Below are 19,572 nucleotides of genomic sequence, written 5' to 3'. Positions count from 1 at the left end.
AAAAATCCATAAGTCTGTGTGTGTGTTAAATATGAGGTCCTGCCTCTGTGGCTGTGTTTGAAAAAATAAAGTTTTATTAGAATAATCCATTTTCCCAAGCAACCTTGTGTTCAGCAGTGTCTTCTTCCTTTCTCCACAAAGAAAGGCAAGGAGAAAGCAGGGAGAGGGCCACCTAACTCTTCCAGCCCCTTCCTCTATGCCATAGTTGGGCCTTTGCTCTTTGAGGGCAGTAACTGGTTCCTAGGCCCTTTGGGGCCACAGCAGTCATATCCTTGAGGCCCAGGCTTCTGTTAAGGTTTTGGATTTTTACGGCAGTCTGATTTTATCTGTGTTTCCCTGGTACTTACACCAGCCTCCTCTGCTGTTTTTGGTTTGTTTGTTTAAAGATTTTTATTTATTTATTTTTAGAGAGAATGGGAAGGGGGGGAGAAAGAGGGAGAGAAACATCGATAGGTTGCCTCTCGCACACCGCCAACTGGGGACCTGGCCTGCAGTCCAGGCATGTACCCTGACTGGGAATCAAACCAGTGACTTTTCAGTTTTCAGGGACAACACCCAACCTACTGAACCATATCAGTCAGGGCTCTGCTGTCACTCTCACTTCCACCAGGTTGAAGTGAAGTATTAACATATTCTAGCTCCCTGAGAATGCTTGATGGTGCAGGCAGGGACTTGTCTAGATTGGTTTGTAGGCTTTGGGAAATAGGAGAAGGCAGGATGGTAGACTTGACCAGGAATCTTTAAAAAAAATGTTTTTTAATTTATTGATTTTTAAATAGAAACATCGATTTGTTCCACCCATTTATGTATTCATTGGTGGGTTCTTGTTTGTTCCCTGACCAGGGATTGAACCCAAAACCTTGGTGTATTGAGATGACACTCTAACCAATGAGCTGCCTGGCCAGGACAGGAATCTTTTTTAAAAAGTTTTCACGTGTTATGTACTGGAGAGGCAGAGATTTAGTCATCAGAATTCAGATTCTAAAGACCTGGGCAATTTCTGCATCCTAAAAATAATGCTTTTGTAAAATCCTACCAAGCAGAGCTTCTTTTTTGCCCTAGAAGATGGTATTTTTTCCCTAATGCTTCAATTTGGAATGTTCATTTATGAAAGAAGCTGTGTGGTTCACTTTCTTTAGACCTTTCTATTACACCCTTTCTTCTCCCTACGTTAGCATTCTTCTAATGTGTGTGGGTGAACTGTAGTTGCTTAGAGATCCAGGCAGGAGCCTCTGTCCCTAAGGCATAGCTTTTCTTTACCAATTTGGTGCTGACTTGCCAGGCAGCAAGAAGAGTCAAGTTGCTTAGCCTTCGTCCCAGTTTCCTGCTTCAAATTGGTGGCATTCATCATTGAATACCAATGAAGTGTGCAAGTGGACAGGATTGGCTTGACTACCTGGAGCAAGAAACTTGTGTGTTTGTGTGTTCATGGTGCAGGGGGGGAAGAAGTGGGGTGCAGGGGGAAGTGGGGACCATCTGGTTGGACTCCTGAATGGGAAAGAGCAGAAGGTTGGGCTAGGGAAAGGGGATGTTAGGGTGGGTGTAGAGACAGGAGGGGAAAGTGGGTCTAGATGGACAAAAACTTTTGAGGGGATGAAAATACACTCTTAAAGGAGTGAGAGTTGTCACCTGCTGTAGAAACAAAGGGAGGGGCTTGGGGGAGTGGGGCAATATGGCTTGTAGGTAAAGAAGCTCACCATTATAGGTTTTTTCCTTCAAAACTGCTGTTTCATCTGTTTCAGCAGGGGTAAAATTTGAACATCAGAAATAACTCCCACCAACCATTTTCCTTCTGTTCAATGTTTTTGTTGGTTTTGTCTACTGTTTATTTACTATAAGGTCAAATGTGATTTCCTTTACCATTCCTAAAGTCCTGCTGATGCAGGAAAGAATATAAACTACCTGAGGGCAAGGATTTTTTACACCAGAGTGTAAAAAATCTGTTTCCTTCTGTTCAATGTTTTTGTTGGTTTTGTCTACTGTTTATTTACTATAAGGTCAAATGTGATTTCCTTTACCATTCCTAAAGTCCTGCTGATGCAGGAAAGAATATAAACTACCTGAGGGCAAGGATTTTTTACACCAGAGTGTAAAAAATCTGTTTCCTTCTGTTCAATGTTTTTGTTGGTTTTGTCTACTGTTTATTTACTATAAGGTCAAATGTGATTTCCTTCACCATTCCTAAAGTCCTGCTGATGCAGGAAAGAATATAAACTACCTGAGGGCAAGGATTTTTTACACCAGAGTGCTGTGTCCCCAGCACTCTGAGAAGTTACTGGCACATGAAAAGTGCTTGCCGTATTTGTTGAATTAACTTTACATATTTGCCTTTCCAGCCCTGAGTTTATGCACATTTCTACCTCTGATGCTGTGAGAAGCTAGCTCTGAACACAAGTAATAGAGCTCCACATGAAAGAAAATTCCAGTGGAGAATGTTGATAGAAAAGCTGCAAGGCAGCAAGATCCTATATGGATTCACCCTTATTCCCCTGCTACTAACTACAACTGGTGGGCCATGTGCTTTAAGAGGTGTCTCTTGGCTCAGGAAAATATTCTTAGGCCTCAGGTTGGATATGGGAAATGGAAATTCCAAGGAAATGTTTCCTTGGTACTCTACAGGGTTAGTTCTAGACTCACTTTCCTAGGTGTTTTGTACTTTTATTAAAGCCAATAGTTGGTGCCTACTGTCTACCCTCTACCCCTAATCTTTGCTACAAGCCAAGTAGGTCAAGGGTAAAGATAAGGTTATGGACAGATTACTGGGTAGGCACTTTGTCATGAAGAAAGAACCAGTTACTGCCCTTTCCTGTTTGTAGGGCAGATCTATGAAAGAAATAGTTGCTTTTAGGGTAACAATCATGGATTGTTACTAGACCCCTTTATCTTCCTGGTTTGTGTACTCAGTCTCTGCATCCATAAGACCATGGAACCTGTGCTAGTCTCTGACATTACCAACATTAAAGATTGAAGTTTCCCATTACCTGGTGTGAAAACAACCTAAGCAAAAAATTCCATTCTCTCTCCACTACACCCCCTTTTCTAACAGGAGCTATCAATCTCCCACATTTAATGAGAATTTAGATTGAAGTGGTGGAGTTTTCTTTGTCCATTGTCCCACTACTTCCATGGTAAGATGAGGTGCCATTACTGAACCAAATAAAGTAATGTGTTTGTTTCTTTCCAATTCCCTTAAAAGTTGAGTTGAGAAACACGTGGACTTAATAACATTGGCAGACTTGGAAGGGGAAGAGGCTCAGTGGGTTTAGGTCAGAATACCAAGATGCTGGAAGCTCATTGGCCTTCAGCCAGTCAAAGAGTGGCATTATTACATCCAATGGATATAACGCATTAATTGGAAAGAAACCTGTGAAGTCATGGTAGTAGTATAGAATGGGGTGGTAACATGTTATGGGGCAGTGAAAAGATGGTCCAATGGACCAACAGGGAGGAAGTTTCCTAAAAGACAACGACAAGGCAGTACATGTTTTCAGGATAGGAAATCAATAGGTATTGGGGTGCTAACCTCTCAGCTCAAAACATTCACTTTCTGGGTACCTTGCCCCTCAGTCCCCCACCCCAGTAAGCTTTGGTATCCAACGATGGTAAGCTAAAACCTTCTCTGATAGGGGACCTCCAGAATGAAGGTTGGGACTAGGGTGGTGCCCTGGAGGACTGCAGGACCCGCCCAGTTCCCCACCCCTGCCAAAACTGCAATTCCCCTCCTTGTCGCGGGGGGCACTGCAGGCCCCGGGGAGGTTGGGGCGGAGCGCTCCGAGGGGCCCGGAGCTGCCACCCCGCTCCGGAGCGCGGGGGGCGCTGTGCCGGGGCCCGGGCTGCAGCTCCGCTCCCGGCCACCGGGGGCGCTGCGCGGCGCCGGTGGTTGGTGGTGGCTGTTGGGGGGGTGGGGGGGAGCCGCGGCCGCGGGTGGTGCGGAGGGAGGCCTTGCGGGCGGATCGGGTGCTCGGCGGCGAAGGTGGTGGGAGGCGGCGGGCGGGAGCACGGGTCCGGCCGGCCCTGGCGATGGCGGACGCAGCGGCCTCCCCAGTGGGCAAGCGGCTGCTGCTTCTGTTCGCGGACACCGCGGCCTCCGCTTCGGCCTCGGTGCCCGCGGCGGCGGCGGCGGCGGCGGCGGCGGCAGCGGCGGGAGGAGATCCGGGGCCTGTGCTGCGCACTCGGGCCTGGAGGGCCGGCACGGTGCGGGCCATGAGCGGGGCGGTGCCCCAGGACCTGGCGGTGAGTGACGGCCGAGACGGGCACTCGAGGCCGGGGCTGCGGGGCCTGAGGGCGGCCTCCCCGGGGGCCTTTGTGAGGGGGCGGTGGGGTGGGGGTGACCCAGTTCCGCGCCCCCAGATCTCCTCAGCGCCCCCCACCGGCTCCTCAGCACCCCGAGTTCTGGCCGGCATGGCTTCCGCGTCGGGGTGCGCGCCCCGGTTTCCCCCCGGGGGGTGGCCAGGACGCCAGAAGCTGCTGCCTCCACCCGGCAGGCCCCGCCTCCTGAGCGACCCTTTTTCAGCACCCCCCCGCCCCCCAACACGCCTTCGGACCTGGCTCTCGAACCCTGGGCCCCAGGGCTCCTCAGAGTTTGGCTGGTGCTGCCGCTGCCCCCTGGAAGACGCGGACCTGTAATCCCCAGCCTCTCCCTGGAGACCTGCGCCCTGTTCCTTTCCTCCCGCAGCCCCGAGTGGGGCGGGAATGTGGGCAGTGGTGAGCGGCACAGCGGCTGCAGTTGAAGCTGCTCGGGGCTTTTTAATCTGGCAGTTACTTCCTCCTTGTCTGAGCCGGGCTTGGCCTGGCGGTCTCCAGAAAGACCAGCTCTCGGGACTTTGTCGGGCTCCGCTCTCTCTGCCCATCTGGGTGACAGGAGATGCAGTTGTGACTGTTTTTGATAACTTTGAGATCTGCCTTAGCAGCTGAATGGTGGTGCTTTTTTGCTCTCAGCTTGTCTACTCCCCCAGCTTTGGGAGAGGTTTTGTTTTGAAACTTTGCGTTGGGGCTTAGTCGCTTGTGAATACTTTGCCTTGATGTATTTTGTAATTTTAAAGTTGTTCAGTAATAGAATTTAACTAGCATTTAGGACCATGATGTGCTATTTTTGTTATGTGGTGGCAAAAATACTGTCTTTGAGCTTTGGCAAGCCTCTTGAGTTCCTCATTCTGATAGCGGCCCCAGCTTCTCTGTTGAGATAAGGCTGTGAAAAATGGGAGGATTCTTTCGGAATGTAATAGATCAGCAGGTAGAAGGTAAATTTTCTTGGTGAACTTGTTTCTGCAGATTTTATTTGCTCTAAAGGCGGATGCAATTCTTGAGATTTAATAGTAACATTGTAGGTTTCTGTTACTAATTTTTCTGTTGATCAGCTATGTTAGGCACCCCCCTCCCCAATATGCAAGCTTTATGGGTTGATTTGTGGCCCCTTTAGGCTTTGCTTCTGCTGCATGCTTCATTTGCTTTGATCTTTCTCCATGCTACCTAAGAAAAGGCTGCTTGGACGTTTATGAGGCTTCAGTGAAGCAAATTTGGAAAAGAGTATCAGGAATATAAGGGTGTGAGGAGCATGATTAAGGAAATTTACATTTAAATTCCTCTGTGCTTTCTTTAGAAGATTGCTTTCTAGGTTGAGATAGGGGAGAGCTGTCCTTCTCAGATCCAGTAATTTACCCCTTTGAATGCAAAACATACTTAAGATCCACCATTGTATGCAAACTTTGACCAGAGGCCTAGCTTTTCATTCCGAATTTTACATTCTAGTTGTTTCCTCCATTACATGAATTGCTAATGAGCTCTGCACCTGAAATGGCTACCCATTCACTTTGTTGTTTGCTGGGCTCCCTACGGCAGGGGTTTGTGAAACTCATTGAGATGCTGGACACCTCTTAAGCTAAATACTGAATAATTTTACTCTTGGGCCCATGGAATTCATTTCTCAAACCAAGTAAAAAGTTGCAGTGATTCTTAGATATTGAAGTCTTGCATGGAGCTGTATGCATATAGAAGCAAAGGCAAATTGGGTTTTGAGAATGCACTATGCTTGTATGTATAGCAAGGGACTTGAGGACACAGCCACAACAAAACCTAGAGCCTTTAGAATTTTCACCAGCTTGCAAAATTGCCCAAGAATTGCTGTTGCTGTGATGAGGTTCTGTTAATGACAATGACTAGTATAGGGTCAGAATTGGTCGTTTATTTCCATTTTTTATTAAAGAGCTTTCCTTTGGACCTTAGACATGTGGGCCTTTCCAATTTGCACCACACACCGTAGTAAACACAACCGTCTTCCAATCAAAAGTGTTCTTCCTGTACTCAAGGGTGGAGTTTGCAAGCAGCTGGCCTGTGATTGGGCAGATCTTCATTCAGTTATGTTTAAGATGTTTTCAGGCATGCTTGGTTTTGAGTAATGCATAGCAGGGCGCCCCCTGTTAAGGATGAGTAATTGAGGGTTGGATGAATGAGTTTTTGAAGTGATTGAAAATACTTCTCAATATTAGGTTCCATTAATGTTCTCTTTCTTGATTCGGAAATCTTTCAAAATATAGTCCTGACCCATTTAATAAACACATTGTTGGGAAAACAGTATCAAAGCTGTGTGCTACCTTAAAATGAAATTTGAAGAAAAGGAAAGTCAGGATCCTGTTTGGGAGTTTCGTTGATAAGGGTTTAATAGGTGAGCATCTTCATCATCAAAGCCATGCTGACAACTGCTAAAATTTTTAGATTAAGAAAACATCCGCCCCCATGGAAGAGTGGCTTTCTTTATATTTCAAAATAAGCCTTTTTTTTTTTTTAGTCTTGTTGCGAAATTAGCTTAACATGTGTTTCACTCTTCTAATTTAGTTTCCTCTTTGTGTTCCTAAATCATTATTGGTCCATATAAGTTGCATAGACCTTGAGACCTTCACAGATGTTGGTATGGTTGATTTTTTTTAAAGAGACCAAAAAAAGTGGATTTTCCTTTTACTGTTATAAAAGCAAAACTTACATTTTGCAAAATGTCAGCCAAAAATATACCAGAAAAGACAGTGATAATCATCCTTAACTAGCTCCCTCTTATCAAAGAAGGCTTTGCTCATCTTTCTTAATACTAGTACAAAAAATATAAAAACATTAATTCGAGGTTGCTTTTTTTTTAAGCAAATAGCATACTGCACACTATCTACAGCCTGCTCATTTTCTTTTTTCCATTTAACATTACATCATAGGCATCAGTACCTGTAGATCTTACTCATCTTTTTAGATAACTACATTATATTCCATGGCTGTACCATAATTTATTCATTTCTTCCTCTCTTGCAATAGATATTCAAGTTATTTAATTTTTTTGGCACTATACACAGTGTTGTGATTATTATACTTGTACATTCGTCTTTGTGTAATCATGGTTTTTTGTTTCTGTGTTTCAGCCATCCAGGAATAGGATTGTTAGGTTAAGGAATATACGAGTCGTGTGTACGTACTTTTTATTAGGTAATGCCAGGTTATTTTCCAATAAGATTATAGTATTTCATGCTCCCACCAGCAGGGAATGTATGCAATGACTGTGTCCCCTAACCTTTGCTATCACAGGTGTCTTCTTTGTCGTTTTTGCCAATCTGATGGGTGAAAAATACCATATTTTGCTGTCTATAATGCACACAAAAACATGAGTATGCATTATACATGGGATTATTGTTCCCATTGTTATAGCCATGGTATGTAATCATTATACTCATGTACAATGTGCATCCTTGTTTTTCCCTAAAAATTTTGGTCAAAAAGTGTGGATGATACATGGCAAAATACGGTAATATGTAGCATTTTTATGATCACTAGTGTTTTTTATGTTTATTGGCCTTTTACATTTCTTATGAGTTATTTATACTTGTCTTTTGCCCAATTGAAAAAATGAGAGTTGTCTTATCACTGTGTACAACTTGTATGTATTAGTGATATTAACCCCTTTGCCTGTGAAGTGTATTGCAATTGTTTCTCTAATTTGTCTTTTGACTTTGTGTATGGGTTGCTCTGCCACATGGAAAAAGAAATTTTTTTAAAATCATCACTCTTAATAGCTTCTTGGTTTGCTTGCTTGGGAAGAGCTCCCCCTTCTTGAGCCTAAATAAATATTCTTCAAATTTTCTTTCTAATATTTTCATGTATTTATTTTTACCTTTAGATCTTTGGTCCATATACAGTTTTATAAATGACATGTGGAAGGGGTTCTAACTTTTTTCCTACAGTGTAACCAATTATGGCAGCATCAGTTTTATTAAGTAAACTATCCTTTACTTACTGTATGGTAGAATTAAGTAATGCTTTTGGTAGCATTGATTTGTTCTGAATGTTTATCTTAGCTATCTTAGCTATCCAGAACTTACAAGAAGAATAAAAGCGTATCTGCCTTATTTTTTATTTCCTAATCTTTCATTTTTATCTGGAAGAAAAGTGGACTCTAAAATATTCCATTCCTTTGATCCGAGATAATGTAATAATTATAGCAGTGTTGAGCTAGTACCATGTTTCTTCTACCTGGGAGTCTTCCAAGAGGAGTGAAAGCATATCCGCCTTATTTTTTTTAATTAATTTATTTTTGTCTCATCCTCCAGCCTTTCCTCTTTGTTTCAGCTTAGGTGGCCTTTCAAATAAATACCTCTCTACTTTGTTTCTAGTTATCTAATAATGATAGTCAGGTCCAGGATAGTACATTTGCAGTGTGCAGTCTGTCAGTATTTAGTCTCATCCTGTGTTCAAACAAACAGAGCTTCGGCCCTAATTGAAATGGGAGTTTATGGCTTTTAGTAATCATCTTTAAATGCCCTTTTCTTGCCTATAACTCCAAAAGTTAAATATCTGAGTGATAAATGATGATATGCTCTGTTTATTAAAGTAAATAGAATATGTTTTTGTGGATCAGTGTATGATTTAGCGAACTTTAAATAAAATGAGATTTTACAAAGGAATATTTAACATTTAAGTCTGAACTCCTCTAAGCACACTTTTTATCTTAATTCTCTTATTCTCTTACAGCAGGGGGGTCTGTTTTGAAACACTGAGACGCCATTGAGTTTTTCAGGCACTCAAGTGCTTTGTACAGTTTTTTTTTTTTTTAAGTTTGTCTTATATATGTGTGTGTAATTTTTAATAGTTCTTTGCTATTTGTTTTTATTTGTCTTTACATTCTATTTGTTTCACACATTATGCCTTGGTCATTTTGTCCAGTGTCCTGTCCTCTCCCTTTCAGATCTAACACAGTCAGATCCTTCCTCTTAATTACCCATTTGTTTCTAAGAGTTTTGCTTCACTAACTCCCCACCTGCCAAGGGTTTCTTTCTTTCTTTAGTACTTATTTCCTTGGTTCTCATCTCCAACTTGTTCTGGTTGATTTAGTTTCCCCTCCTCAATGGTGGGTAAGTAACATGGCATTTTCTGTTAGTGATTTTCTCAACAGCTGGGGTGGGCTCCTGTAGGCTTTGCTTCCTCCAGGCCTAGGGGACACAACACCTGTTGCTGCTTCTCAGTTTTCCACTGCCTTTGACAGGTTGGTGGTTTTTAAGCCCCCCTCCCCCGCTCCACTATCCCTACTGCCGGAGTGTCTTTTACCCTCATCTATGGATGGGCAAAACCTTCTATGTTTGTTTAGTAGTAACTCATATAGTGTGGCCTGTCCGTTTTGCAATGACAGAAATTCATTTTTATCTGTATCTTCAAGGGTAATCAGGCCCTAGGGGACTGAGTCTCACTAACCAAAGTCTCTAGAGACTGATTTATAAGTCCATGCGTAAGGTTATTAATTTGCAGAGGGAAAAATATACCTATCCAGAGATGCCCCTGCTGGTCTACTCAAGAGACCAAATTACAGGCAAGAAGGATCCTCTGTGTGCAAAGAAATCAGGCAAGAAAAATCAGGTGTTGCCAAAAGAATATTTATAGCAAGTGGCCCTGATTTGGTGATCCTCCACTTTCAGTACTTTCATGTTGTCATTGCTTCATTCCCACTTTACCGTTTGCTTTTAATGTTGTCATCCTTCAAAATCCTGTAAAGAGAAAGGAAAGCCTTTCTTTTCTAGTTTCCACTGTTTCTGTAAAGCCTTTCTGAATTCACACTGTGTCGTTCTTTTTTTCTTTGCTCCTGGAGCATTTTGTGGATCTTTTGGAATTTATCTGATTTTTTTAAAAAGATTTTATTTATCTATTTTTAGTGAGAGGGAAGGGACAGAGAAAGAGAAGGAGGGAAACATCAGTTGGTTGCATCTCGCAGTCCCCCAACCTGGGGTCTGGCCCACAACCCAGGCATGTGTCCTTGTGCCATGACTGGGTATTGAACCTGCAACCTTTTGCTTCACAGGGTGGTGCTCAAGCCACTGAGCACACCAGCCAGGGCCTTATATTTTCTTGTTAATAGATAGATAACAAGATATTTAACTTATTTCCCTTAAAAGATTGTAAGTTCATTAAGAGCAGGAAGCCCATGCATTTTTCTATTATTATTTTAAAAGACCACACCTGGGTGGTGTGGCTCAGTGGGTTGAGTGACAGCCTGTGAACCATAAAGGTCACTGGTTCAATTCCCAATCAGGGCACATGCCTGGGCTGTGGGTCAGGACCCCAGTTGGGGGTGCATGAGAGGCAACCACACATTGATGTTTCTTTTCCTCTCTTTCTCCTTTCCTTCCCCTCTCTAAAAATAAATAATTAAAATCTTTAAAAAAATGTTTTTAAAGGCCATCTCTGATCACCCTGTCTTAAAAAATAAAATATTTAGAAGCAAGTATTAGGTTGTTAATTTTCACTTCTGATTTATTATGGAATTTCTACTCTATTACTCCCTCTTATAAGATATTTATGATTGATCTTTAAGCTTTTTCTTTTATATACTTTTATTAATACAGACTCACTGCTAATTTTTTTTTTGTCTTGACATTATTGGAATCATTTGGGATCCCAATCCAAGGTATATTGTCCACTGGTTTTTGTTATTATATTTGGGTTTCTAAATTAGAAGCACTAGATGTTTTGTTTTTCTGATTCTTGAGTAATGCATGCTAATTATACAAAGTAGAAATTATTTTAAGAAGAAAAAATAGTTTCTGAAGTGTCACAGCTCATTAGAAACTACTCTATATTTGGAACATAATCTACTAATCTTTTCTTAGAATTGTTAAAAGGTGAATACTATATTTTCAATTTTGAGTTTTCCTTTTTCACTTAATATGGCAATTATTTTCCTGTATTACTAAAAACTTTTGTATTATGAGTGATTTTTATTTTCTTGGTTCTTTTGTATTTTCCATAGGTAACATATTGCTTTCATAGCTAAAAGGAAAATAATAAGTGCTCTAACAAAATCTTATGATTTTTAAAAATATTTTATTAATTTATTTTTAGACAGAGGGGAAGGGAGGAAGAAAGACAGGGAGAGAAACATCAATGCATGGTTGCCTCTTGAGCACCCCATACTGGGGACCTGGCCCACAACCCAGGAATGTGCCCTGACTGGGAATCGAACCAGTGACCCTGTGTTTCACAGGCTGTCGCTCAACTCACTGAGCCTCACCAGCCAGGGCAAAATAATTTTTATTGGCTAGATAATATATTTAACTGTCCCCTTTTCTTTGGATATTGAAATTGTTGCAGAGTTTAGGCTATATCAATAATTCTGTGATGAACATTTTTGTGAATAAAGTCTTTTCTAAAGTCTAATCCTAGTTTTAGGATTATTTCCTAGGATTAATGCCAGGATTGGTATTATGGAGACATATACATATATTTAAGTTTCTCGATATGGCAATAGCAATTTTTTTCTTTTTTTAAGTCATTCTGACCCATAACCTGACCTAAAATGAGTTTGCTTAAGAAATGCATGCTTATCAGGAACCACATGGTCTGCTAGGCATTTTGTGCTTTTATTTAATTTAATCCTGTGACAATCCTTTGAGATACTTAAACTGTCCCTATTTATAGGAAAGGAAGTGAGGCTCACAGAGGCTAAAGTAACTTGCTCCTGGCTACATGCTAAGAAATGGGGAGGTTGGAATGCAAATCCAGATCTTTGTGATTCCACAGCCACTGAAAGCAGTGTATTATGCTTGAGTTTTTATTCCTGTTATCCCTGTGCTATTCAGGTACTTAACTTTAATTTATTGAGATCGTTAGAAAGAAAAAAATTGGGGATAATTGTTAGAAAGCTGTCTCTTTTTTTTTTCTTCCCTAAATGTACTGTAGTGAAGATGCACTCTCAGAAAGCTATCTCTTTTTTTTTTTAATAGGATTAGCTTTTTTTTTTAAGAGATTTTATTTATCCATTTTTAGAGAGGGAAGGGAGGGAGAAAGAGAGAGAGAGAGAAACATCAATGTGTGGTTGCTGGGGGTCATGGCCTGCAACCCAGGTGTGTGCCCTGGCTGGGAATCGAACCTGCGACACTGGTTCACAGCCCGTGCTCAATCCACTGAGCTACGCCAGCCAGGGAGAAAGCTATCTCTTAATGAAGAAACCATGGAAAATTATATTTTATTTGAAAACAGCACTATTCTAGACATGCATTTATTCCACCCCCTGGCTGTCAAGTTATCCTAGTTTTATAAAATTATTTGTAACAGAAATCTGTTTTGTTTAGAATGTAGATAGGAAAATTGGGAAAGAAAATTTAAGAACCTGGGGAGTTAGTCTTTGTTTCCAGTACTCTCTCAAAATCATCACCATATCAAGTTATTTTTTGTCTCTAACTTTTAAAGTATACTTTGCTTTCCATTCATGTAGTCTTCGTGATTTAGGTCTTTTTCATCTTTCCTGAGCTATCATTGCTTTGCAGTTGGTCTTCCTGTCTTTAGTTTCTTCCCTCTGTGATTTATCTTCCAACCTAATCCCAAAGTTGATTTCTTTTTTTTTAAAGCTTAATTATAAAAGTAATATATGACTACATATTTTAAAGGAAAAGGAGAAGGAACATTTACTGATTAAGCTGTAAAAGCATCATCAGTTGGTGAATTGGCACCAACTGATGGCCGTTGGTGCCAGTTCAACGCCAACAGGAATCCTCAATGTGGGATGCCATGAAGAAGGAAATTCATTCTGTGCAAAATAGCTCAATTGTGATACAGCCTGGCTGTACAGCCCCACACTTTGGGGTTTCAGCTCAGCCAGGAGCAGCCTTTGGTGGAAAGGGAAATTGCACTCTCTAAGCCAGAAGGGAGCTAGCTTATATGGACTGGAGTCCCTTTCCCTGGTGCCTCCAAATCCTCAGTCCAAAAGGCTTGGTCCAAAAGGCATTATCCTGATTGGTTATAATGAAGCTGCTCAGATTGGTCAGAGTTGCACAGCTCCGACTGAATGGGGAAAGCTCAGGTCCTTCTGGTTGAAATAGATTCCAGGAAGTCCTTTTTAAGGGCCGGCTCAGATGGGAGAAGCACAGTCCCGGTAGGCAGTTCATCATAGGCTTCTCCATGAGGTGCAGGTTGTTTGAGAGGTTCCTGTGCAGAAATAGCTGCTAGGCAGTTTTTAAAAATGTGAGACCAGTCAGTCACTAGGAGCCCTTCATTATTAATAGGTGTCTTCCCCTCATCCCCTACTCAGGGTTTACACCCTCCTATACCAAGCCTCCTCCCATCCCCCAACCCCACTCTCTCCTCCTAATAATCTGCAACTTGCTCTTTCCATATAATTTATCTTGGAGGTCTTTTCACATTAGTCTTTTAGATATACCTCATTTTAAAAAACGTCTCTATATTACTCCATAGTGTGATTAAAGTCTGGTTAGCTTTTCACCTAATTATTAAATATGAACTATCAGTGGCTCCTCTGAGGCCTGTAGCAAGCAACATAAACTCACATGTATCTAGGGACCAGGTTTATGAGACACAGCTGGGTGACAGAGCAAAAGGTGTAACAGGGATTGACAGCTGGGGAATTTAGACACTATCTAAAGATGCACATTAAAAATAAGTCAGAAGGCTCTGGCTGGGTAGCTCAGTTGGTTAGAGCGTTGTCCTGTTAGGCCAAGGTTGCAAGTTTGATCCCTCGTCAGGGCACATGGAAGAAGCAACCAGTGAATATGTAAATAAGAACGACAAATTGATGTTTCTCTTTCTCTCTCAAATCAATTAAAAAGTTTTTTTTAAGATCAAAAGAACCACTATGCTGGTTCTTTTAACAAGATACCTTTGTTACCAGGTTTTAATTTATTATCTTTTTCACATGCCCATCAAAGCTCTTTACAGCTTACTCTCCCCCTCCTCCTAGAGCACTCAGTCTTTTATGTTTCTCTGCCTTTGCACCTGCTGGAAAGTCTTTACCTTCTCTGCCAGAATAATGCAGCTTGTCCTTTAAGACCCAGCTTGTATGCTGCTGTCTCTTCTGTGAAACTTTTCTAGTTTCCCAAGGCATTTGCCTTCTCTAGCCTAACAAAACATACTCAAATCTTAATTATTGCCCTTATTACATAGCTTTGTAAAGATTTCTGTACCTCTCTGTTGGCTGTCTAGGGTGTGAATCCCTCCTGCCAATGCTACCTCTTTCACCTGATTCTCTCTCTCTCTCTCTCTCTCTCTTTTTGAGAGAGGAAGGGAGGGAGAGAGAGAGGGAGAGAAACATCCATGTATCTCTCACTCATCAATCAGTTGCCTCTTGCACACCCTCAACTGGAGACTTGGCCCTCAACCCAGGCATGTGCCCTGACAGTGACCTTTCAGTTTGCAAGCTGGCATTCTAATCCACTGAGCCACACCATCCAGGGCCACTTGATTTTCTTGGTGCTACACACACTTATATAGGGGGCATTCTGTTCTTGTTGAGCGGGTGAATAAAATAATTTTATTAACTGTAGTAGGAATGGCCTTAGAGAGAACCAGAATCTACACTGATGATAACCTGATTACATGATAAACATGAAGGCCTATATTCTCAGATTCTTGCTACTGATTTTATCAAATTTAGGATAACTTATTTGAGTTTTAAAGAATTTTTTTTAGTTTAATGTCACTAAAATTAATGGAAATCACATGTAGACCATAAAAAGAATTTTGAAACAAAAGCAAGAGTTTTACTACTAACTGTTCTTAACTACTGAAATATTTTACATCTCGTACTTGGGTTCTAGCTAGACAGCATGACGGCTATTTGCTACTTTTACTCTAATAGGAAAAAAACTAAGACTTTCTTAAAAATCAACTCAAACTGTGTTTTAGCCCTGTTCTGTTCAGACTGTCAGCTTGCCTTGACCGTCCCTGGCTCAACCCAACCACCACCGTTGACTTTTGTTAGTTTGTATCCCTTCTCCTGTCCCCGGAACCTGGTCACTGCCATTGTACCAGTTTGTGTTTCTGTGCACTTTGATGGGAAATGATTCCTACCTTACATGTTCTAACTGCTTCCATTACTCTAGTTGGAGGTGAGGCACAGTTCTAAGGCTGGAAGTAAGCCTCACTGTTGGGAGAACAGGTTTACATCCATCCACCCACATTCCACATTGTTCACCTGGAGCTGTGGTTTGATTCCAGAACAAACAGGACTGTGGTTTGATCCCAGAACAAGTTAAACACTTTATTCCTTCTCCTTTGCCCAGGCAGGTTAAGAGATAATTGCCCTTAAATTGGGTGAAATCTGGCTTTCAAATATTTCAGCTTTTCCCTGATGTTTTCAGATATGTGATGATGGATTTCTGGATATTAATTTTTTAAATGTTTAAGTTCTTATGTACAAAGAATACAGATTGTGACAGTTTTGGTACAATGACTTTTTAAGTATTCTTATATTTGTGTGTTGGTATGACTTAGAATGTTGTGACTCACATGTTGATTTTTAAAGAGGTTGGCAGATTGGAACTGTAGCATGGCACCTAGCTGTCAATCACCGTGGAGCCTCAGCCTCTGGTGTTCTAAGTAATGCCCAGTAGAGAACTGTCACTCAGGGTCAGGTTCAGCCTGGGCATTGAACACCCCATGTTCCTTTTCATGGCTTGCAAGGTAGTTAGCCCTTCAGCCATTGCCTTCCTTCTCCTGACATCAATTGTATAATTGCCTCATTGTTCTCCTGGGCTCTGATGCAAAACCCAAGTCATTTAAAATTTTTCTTGGCCCCGGCTGGTGTGGCTCAGTTGATTGGAGCATTGTCCCATAACCAAAAGGTTGCTGGTTTGATTCCTGGTCAGGCCATATACCTAGGTTGTGGGTTAAATCCCTGGACTAGAGGCTATGATCCTGGGGTCCAGAAGTGATGTGTCTATCTCACATCAATGTTTTTCTCCACCACCCCCCTTAAAAAAAAGCCATGAAATTAAAGTATCTTTGTGTGAAGATTAAAAATAATAAAATTTAAAAACATTTTCCTTTTTCCTTATATTCAGCTAGTCATCAATTTTACTGATGGGACTCATGGATTCTCATGAACACAAGTCTGTTTCCTCGTAGCCTCCCTGCTCCCTTTCTAAGTCATGTTAGGGACACTCCCTAGGGGTTTGGGGACAGGTAGAAGAGGGTCAGAAGGGATGTAAATGGTGACATTCACCACCCATTGTCCAGGAGGACACTGGACAATGGGTGGTGAACATACAACACAATATACAGATAATATATTATAGAATTATACACTTGCAGCCTATTTTATTAACCAATGTAACCCCAATGAATTCAACAAAAATATATTTTTTAAAAAGGAAAAAAAACTCTTTCCCCCCTGCCCTCTAACCCATCTACACCCACTGCTAGCTGGCTGAGTTTTCCTAAAACCAACTTCTCTGTTCCTATATTGACCTCAATTTGAACTCTTTTAATGGCAATTGGATTTATACACACACATGCACACCCATCTCCCGTAGGCAGCTGGATGAAGGCAAAATTTGTATCCCAGTACTCAAGATCTTTCCTACTGACTCGAGGTCTGTTTTCGCCTCAGCTCCTTCCCCATGGTGTGCTGAAGCTCCTGGTCTCTTAGATGCAGTGGGACTCTTGGCCTCAGCCCATATCAGTCCCTCTGCACACTTGAAGTGATCTCTCCTGCCTCTGAACATCTCCCACACTTTATCTTTAGTTTATTTCTGTTTATCTTACAGCATGTTATTGTCCAAGTAATGCTTTGTCATGGGCCAGACTGCTTTTGAATCCATTTATTTACTTTTCACAACCAGTCTATGAGGTAAGGCAGGTATGTCTTATCACAAGGGAGGAAACCAAGACTTGAGGCAGAAGGAGTGACTTGCCTAAGTTTTGCAGCTAAGACTCAAATCCAAGCCTCCTGGAACATAAACCCCAAGCTTTGTTCATTATGCAACTATTACCTTTCTTGGTGCTGAGTCTGCTTTGTGCCCTTAGTGCCTGCAGATATTCCATGGTTTCCAGTTGGGAGTCTCTGCTGTGGGGATTCTGACATTGTCCTACTTCGCTCATTGTTGCCTGAGGAAACTTAACGTGAGAAATTTCTTACAGAGCCAGGCCATTGGAAAAGGGTTGCTTCCCTGAGTAATTGCTTTATGTTTATTTTTGTCTGTTTGTTTGTTTGTTGTTAGAGCTATGCAGCTGACCTCTCCATTTTCAGATTGGCCTGTAAAAAGGAAGCTTAGAGCTAAATATGTTGCTCAGTTATATAACTGTTTAGATCCTATAACTGTTTAGATGCAAGTCACTCCTTCTGCCTCAAGTCTTGGTTTCCTCCCTTGTGATAAGACACACCTGTCTTACCTCGGATCCTAGATCCTTATTGCCTGCTCAAGTTTTCCCTTTCACACTTTGGTAGTGACTTCCTGATGTAGCTTACTTGGCCCTGGTGTTTTAAATTTATGTTTTATCATTTTATTGCATTGTTTCCCAAAAACCAACTGAAATTCTTTTAAAATGAAGTGGAATATAAATGAATACTCTAACCCTTCTTCTGTGATCAGTTATATTTGAGGCACTGGACATATCTATTCTAAATATTGATACCTATATGCATATATACTACCCTTTCTACTATGTTTGCTGAACATGCTCAAAAGTCAGAATTTAATGGAAAAGCCAAACCTAACCACACTACTTATTAGAAAATGTGGTTTCATTTTATATGAATTGCTTTTAAAAAAACTTAAAATGTCTACTTAAGCATATCTCAGAAAGTGGGGTGTCTCTTCTGGGCATGCCTTTGCTGGCAGATACAAGATGGCTGCTGGCAGTGGTACTTTAAAAATCCAGCACTAGGAGGGCAACTTTTTCCCCGCAGTATTTATCCTTTTGAACCTTGTATCATGCACACATGCCACCTGTTCAAAAAATTAATGAAACAAATTCATGATCATTTTCAGTAGGAGTGTAAAAGATTTCTTCCTACCTGTTAGACTGTGAGCTCCTTGAGACCAAGAAATGTGCTAGATTTCTCTTTGTATTTCTGAGCCTACCACAGTGCCTTATCATAGTAAGCCCCCAACTAGTGTGCACATATATGAATTGGAAACTCAGTTACAAATTTCAGTCGTTTCACAGCTAAAAATTACTACTGTAGATAATCATTCCTCCTTCATTCTGGTCCCCCCTTTCAGAGTAGGGCTGACCTGGCTCTGAAGTAAGATTGGCTTTTATTTAAAAATCCATTAAAAAAAACTTAAAAACAAGTTTGTAGAATTTTTCCTAGTCAGTTGTTCAAAATGAGATTTATATTTGTTTATATATAATAGTATGGGATTTTTCAAGTGTGCCCTCCAAACTGCTTATCTCTTTTTTGCAGATCTTTGTAGAATTTGATGGCTGTAACTGGAAGCAACACTCCTGGGTCAAAGTTCATGCCGAAGAAGTTATTGTGCTTCTGCTGGAAGGCTCTCTAGTATGGGCACCCCGGAAGGACCCAGTCCTTGTCCAGGGCACTCGAGTATCAATTGCACAGTGGCCAGCTCTGGTGAGTGTTGATTAGCTGGGAACATATTTGGACTTTACTCCTATCCTATGAGCTATGGTTGAACTCTTTAGAATTCTCCAAATACTGAGATTTGTCCTTAACACGCTTAAAAAAAACATTTTATTTAATTACTTTTAGAGAGAGGAGAAAAGAGGGAGAAAGAGAGGGTTCCCCCAAACCCATTATCAGAATGCGCGACTGTGTGCCAGAAACATCAGTCAGTTGCTCTCTCACACCCCCTGCTGGGGACCTGGCCTGCAACCCAGGCATGTGCCCTGACCAGGAATCAAACTGGTGACCTTTCTGTCCTCATTCTGGCACTCAGTCCACTGAGCCACCAGCTGTCCTTAAATCACTTTTATCCTGAAGTTACCAAAGCAAAAATTGGGAGAGATCTTTTCTCCTGTGTCTTCTGAAACTCCTTATATTAGATATTTGATACTTTTTGTTTCTAATAATATTTCTTTCTTAGTCTTTTTCATAGTAAGGCTATGAAACAATGTTTGTAATCCTTATTTTTTTTCCATAGAAGTTATTTTATTTTTTCCCAGCCATGTTGAGATATGGTTGACATATAATATTGTATAAGGTTGTCTACACCATGATTTGATGTACATACCTAATCTGAAAAGATTACCACAAGGTCAGTTAACGCATCCGTTGACTCACATCGTTACCTTTTTATGTGTGTGTGGTGAGAACTTTTAAGATCTGCATTCTTTACCTCCCTAAAGTATACAATATGG

The 19,572-nt window shown here is 41.3% G+C and overlaps 1 protein-coding gene across 1 annotated transcript in view; it reads left to right on the top strand.

The window, feature by feature from the left end:
• Positions 1-3,915: 3,915 nt before the first annotated feature.
• Positions 3,916-19,572, top strand: part of KDM3B (lysine demethylase 3B) — a 56,460-nt gene continuing 40,803 nt past the window's right edge. The window contains exons 1-2 of the mRNA XM_045819546.1: positions 3,916-4,233; positions 18,659-18,826. Of these exons, the coding sequence (XP_045675502.1) occupies positions 4,021-4,233; positions 18,659-18,826 (381 nt within the window). The 5' untranslated portion in view covers positions 3,916-4,020. The remainder of the gene's footprint in view (positions 4,234-18,658; positions 18,827-19,572) is intronic.

The sequence above is a fragment of the Phyllostomus hastatus genome, unplaced genomic scaffold (assembly GCF_019186645.2).
Source record: "Phyllostomus hastatus isolate PE091 unplaced genomic scaffold, TTU_PhHast_1.1 phas_contig_150, whole genome shotgun sequence".
NCBI classification, from domain to species: Eukaryota; Metazoa; Chordata; class Mammalia; order Chiroptera; family Phyllostomidae; genus Phyllostomus; species Phyllostomus hastatus.
Note: the sequence above shows the minus strand (reverse complement) of the source record. Positions and strands in the feature narration are given on the sequence as shown.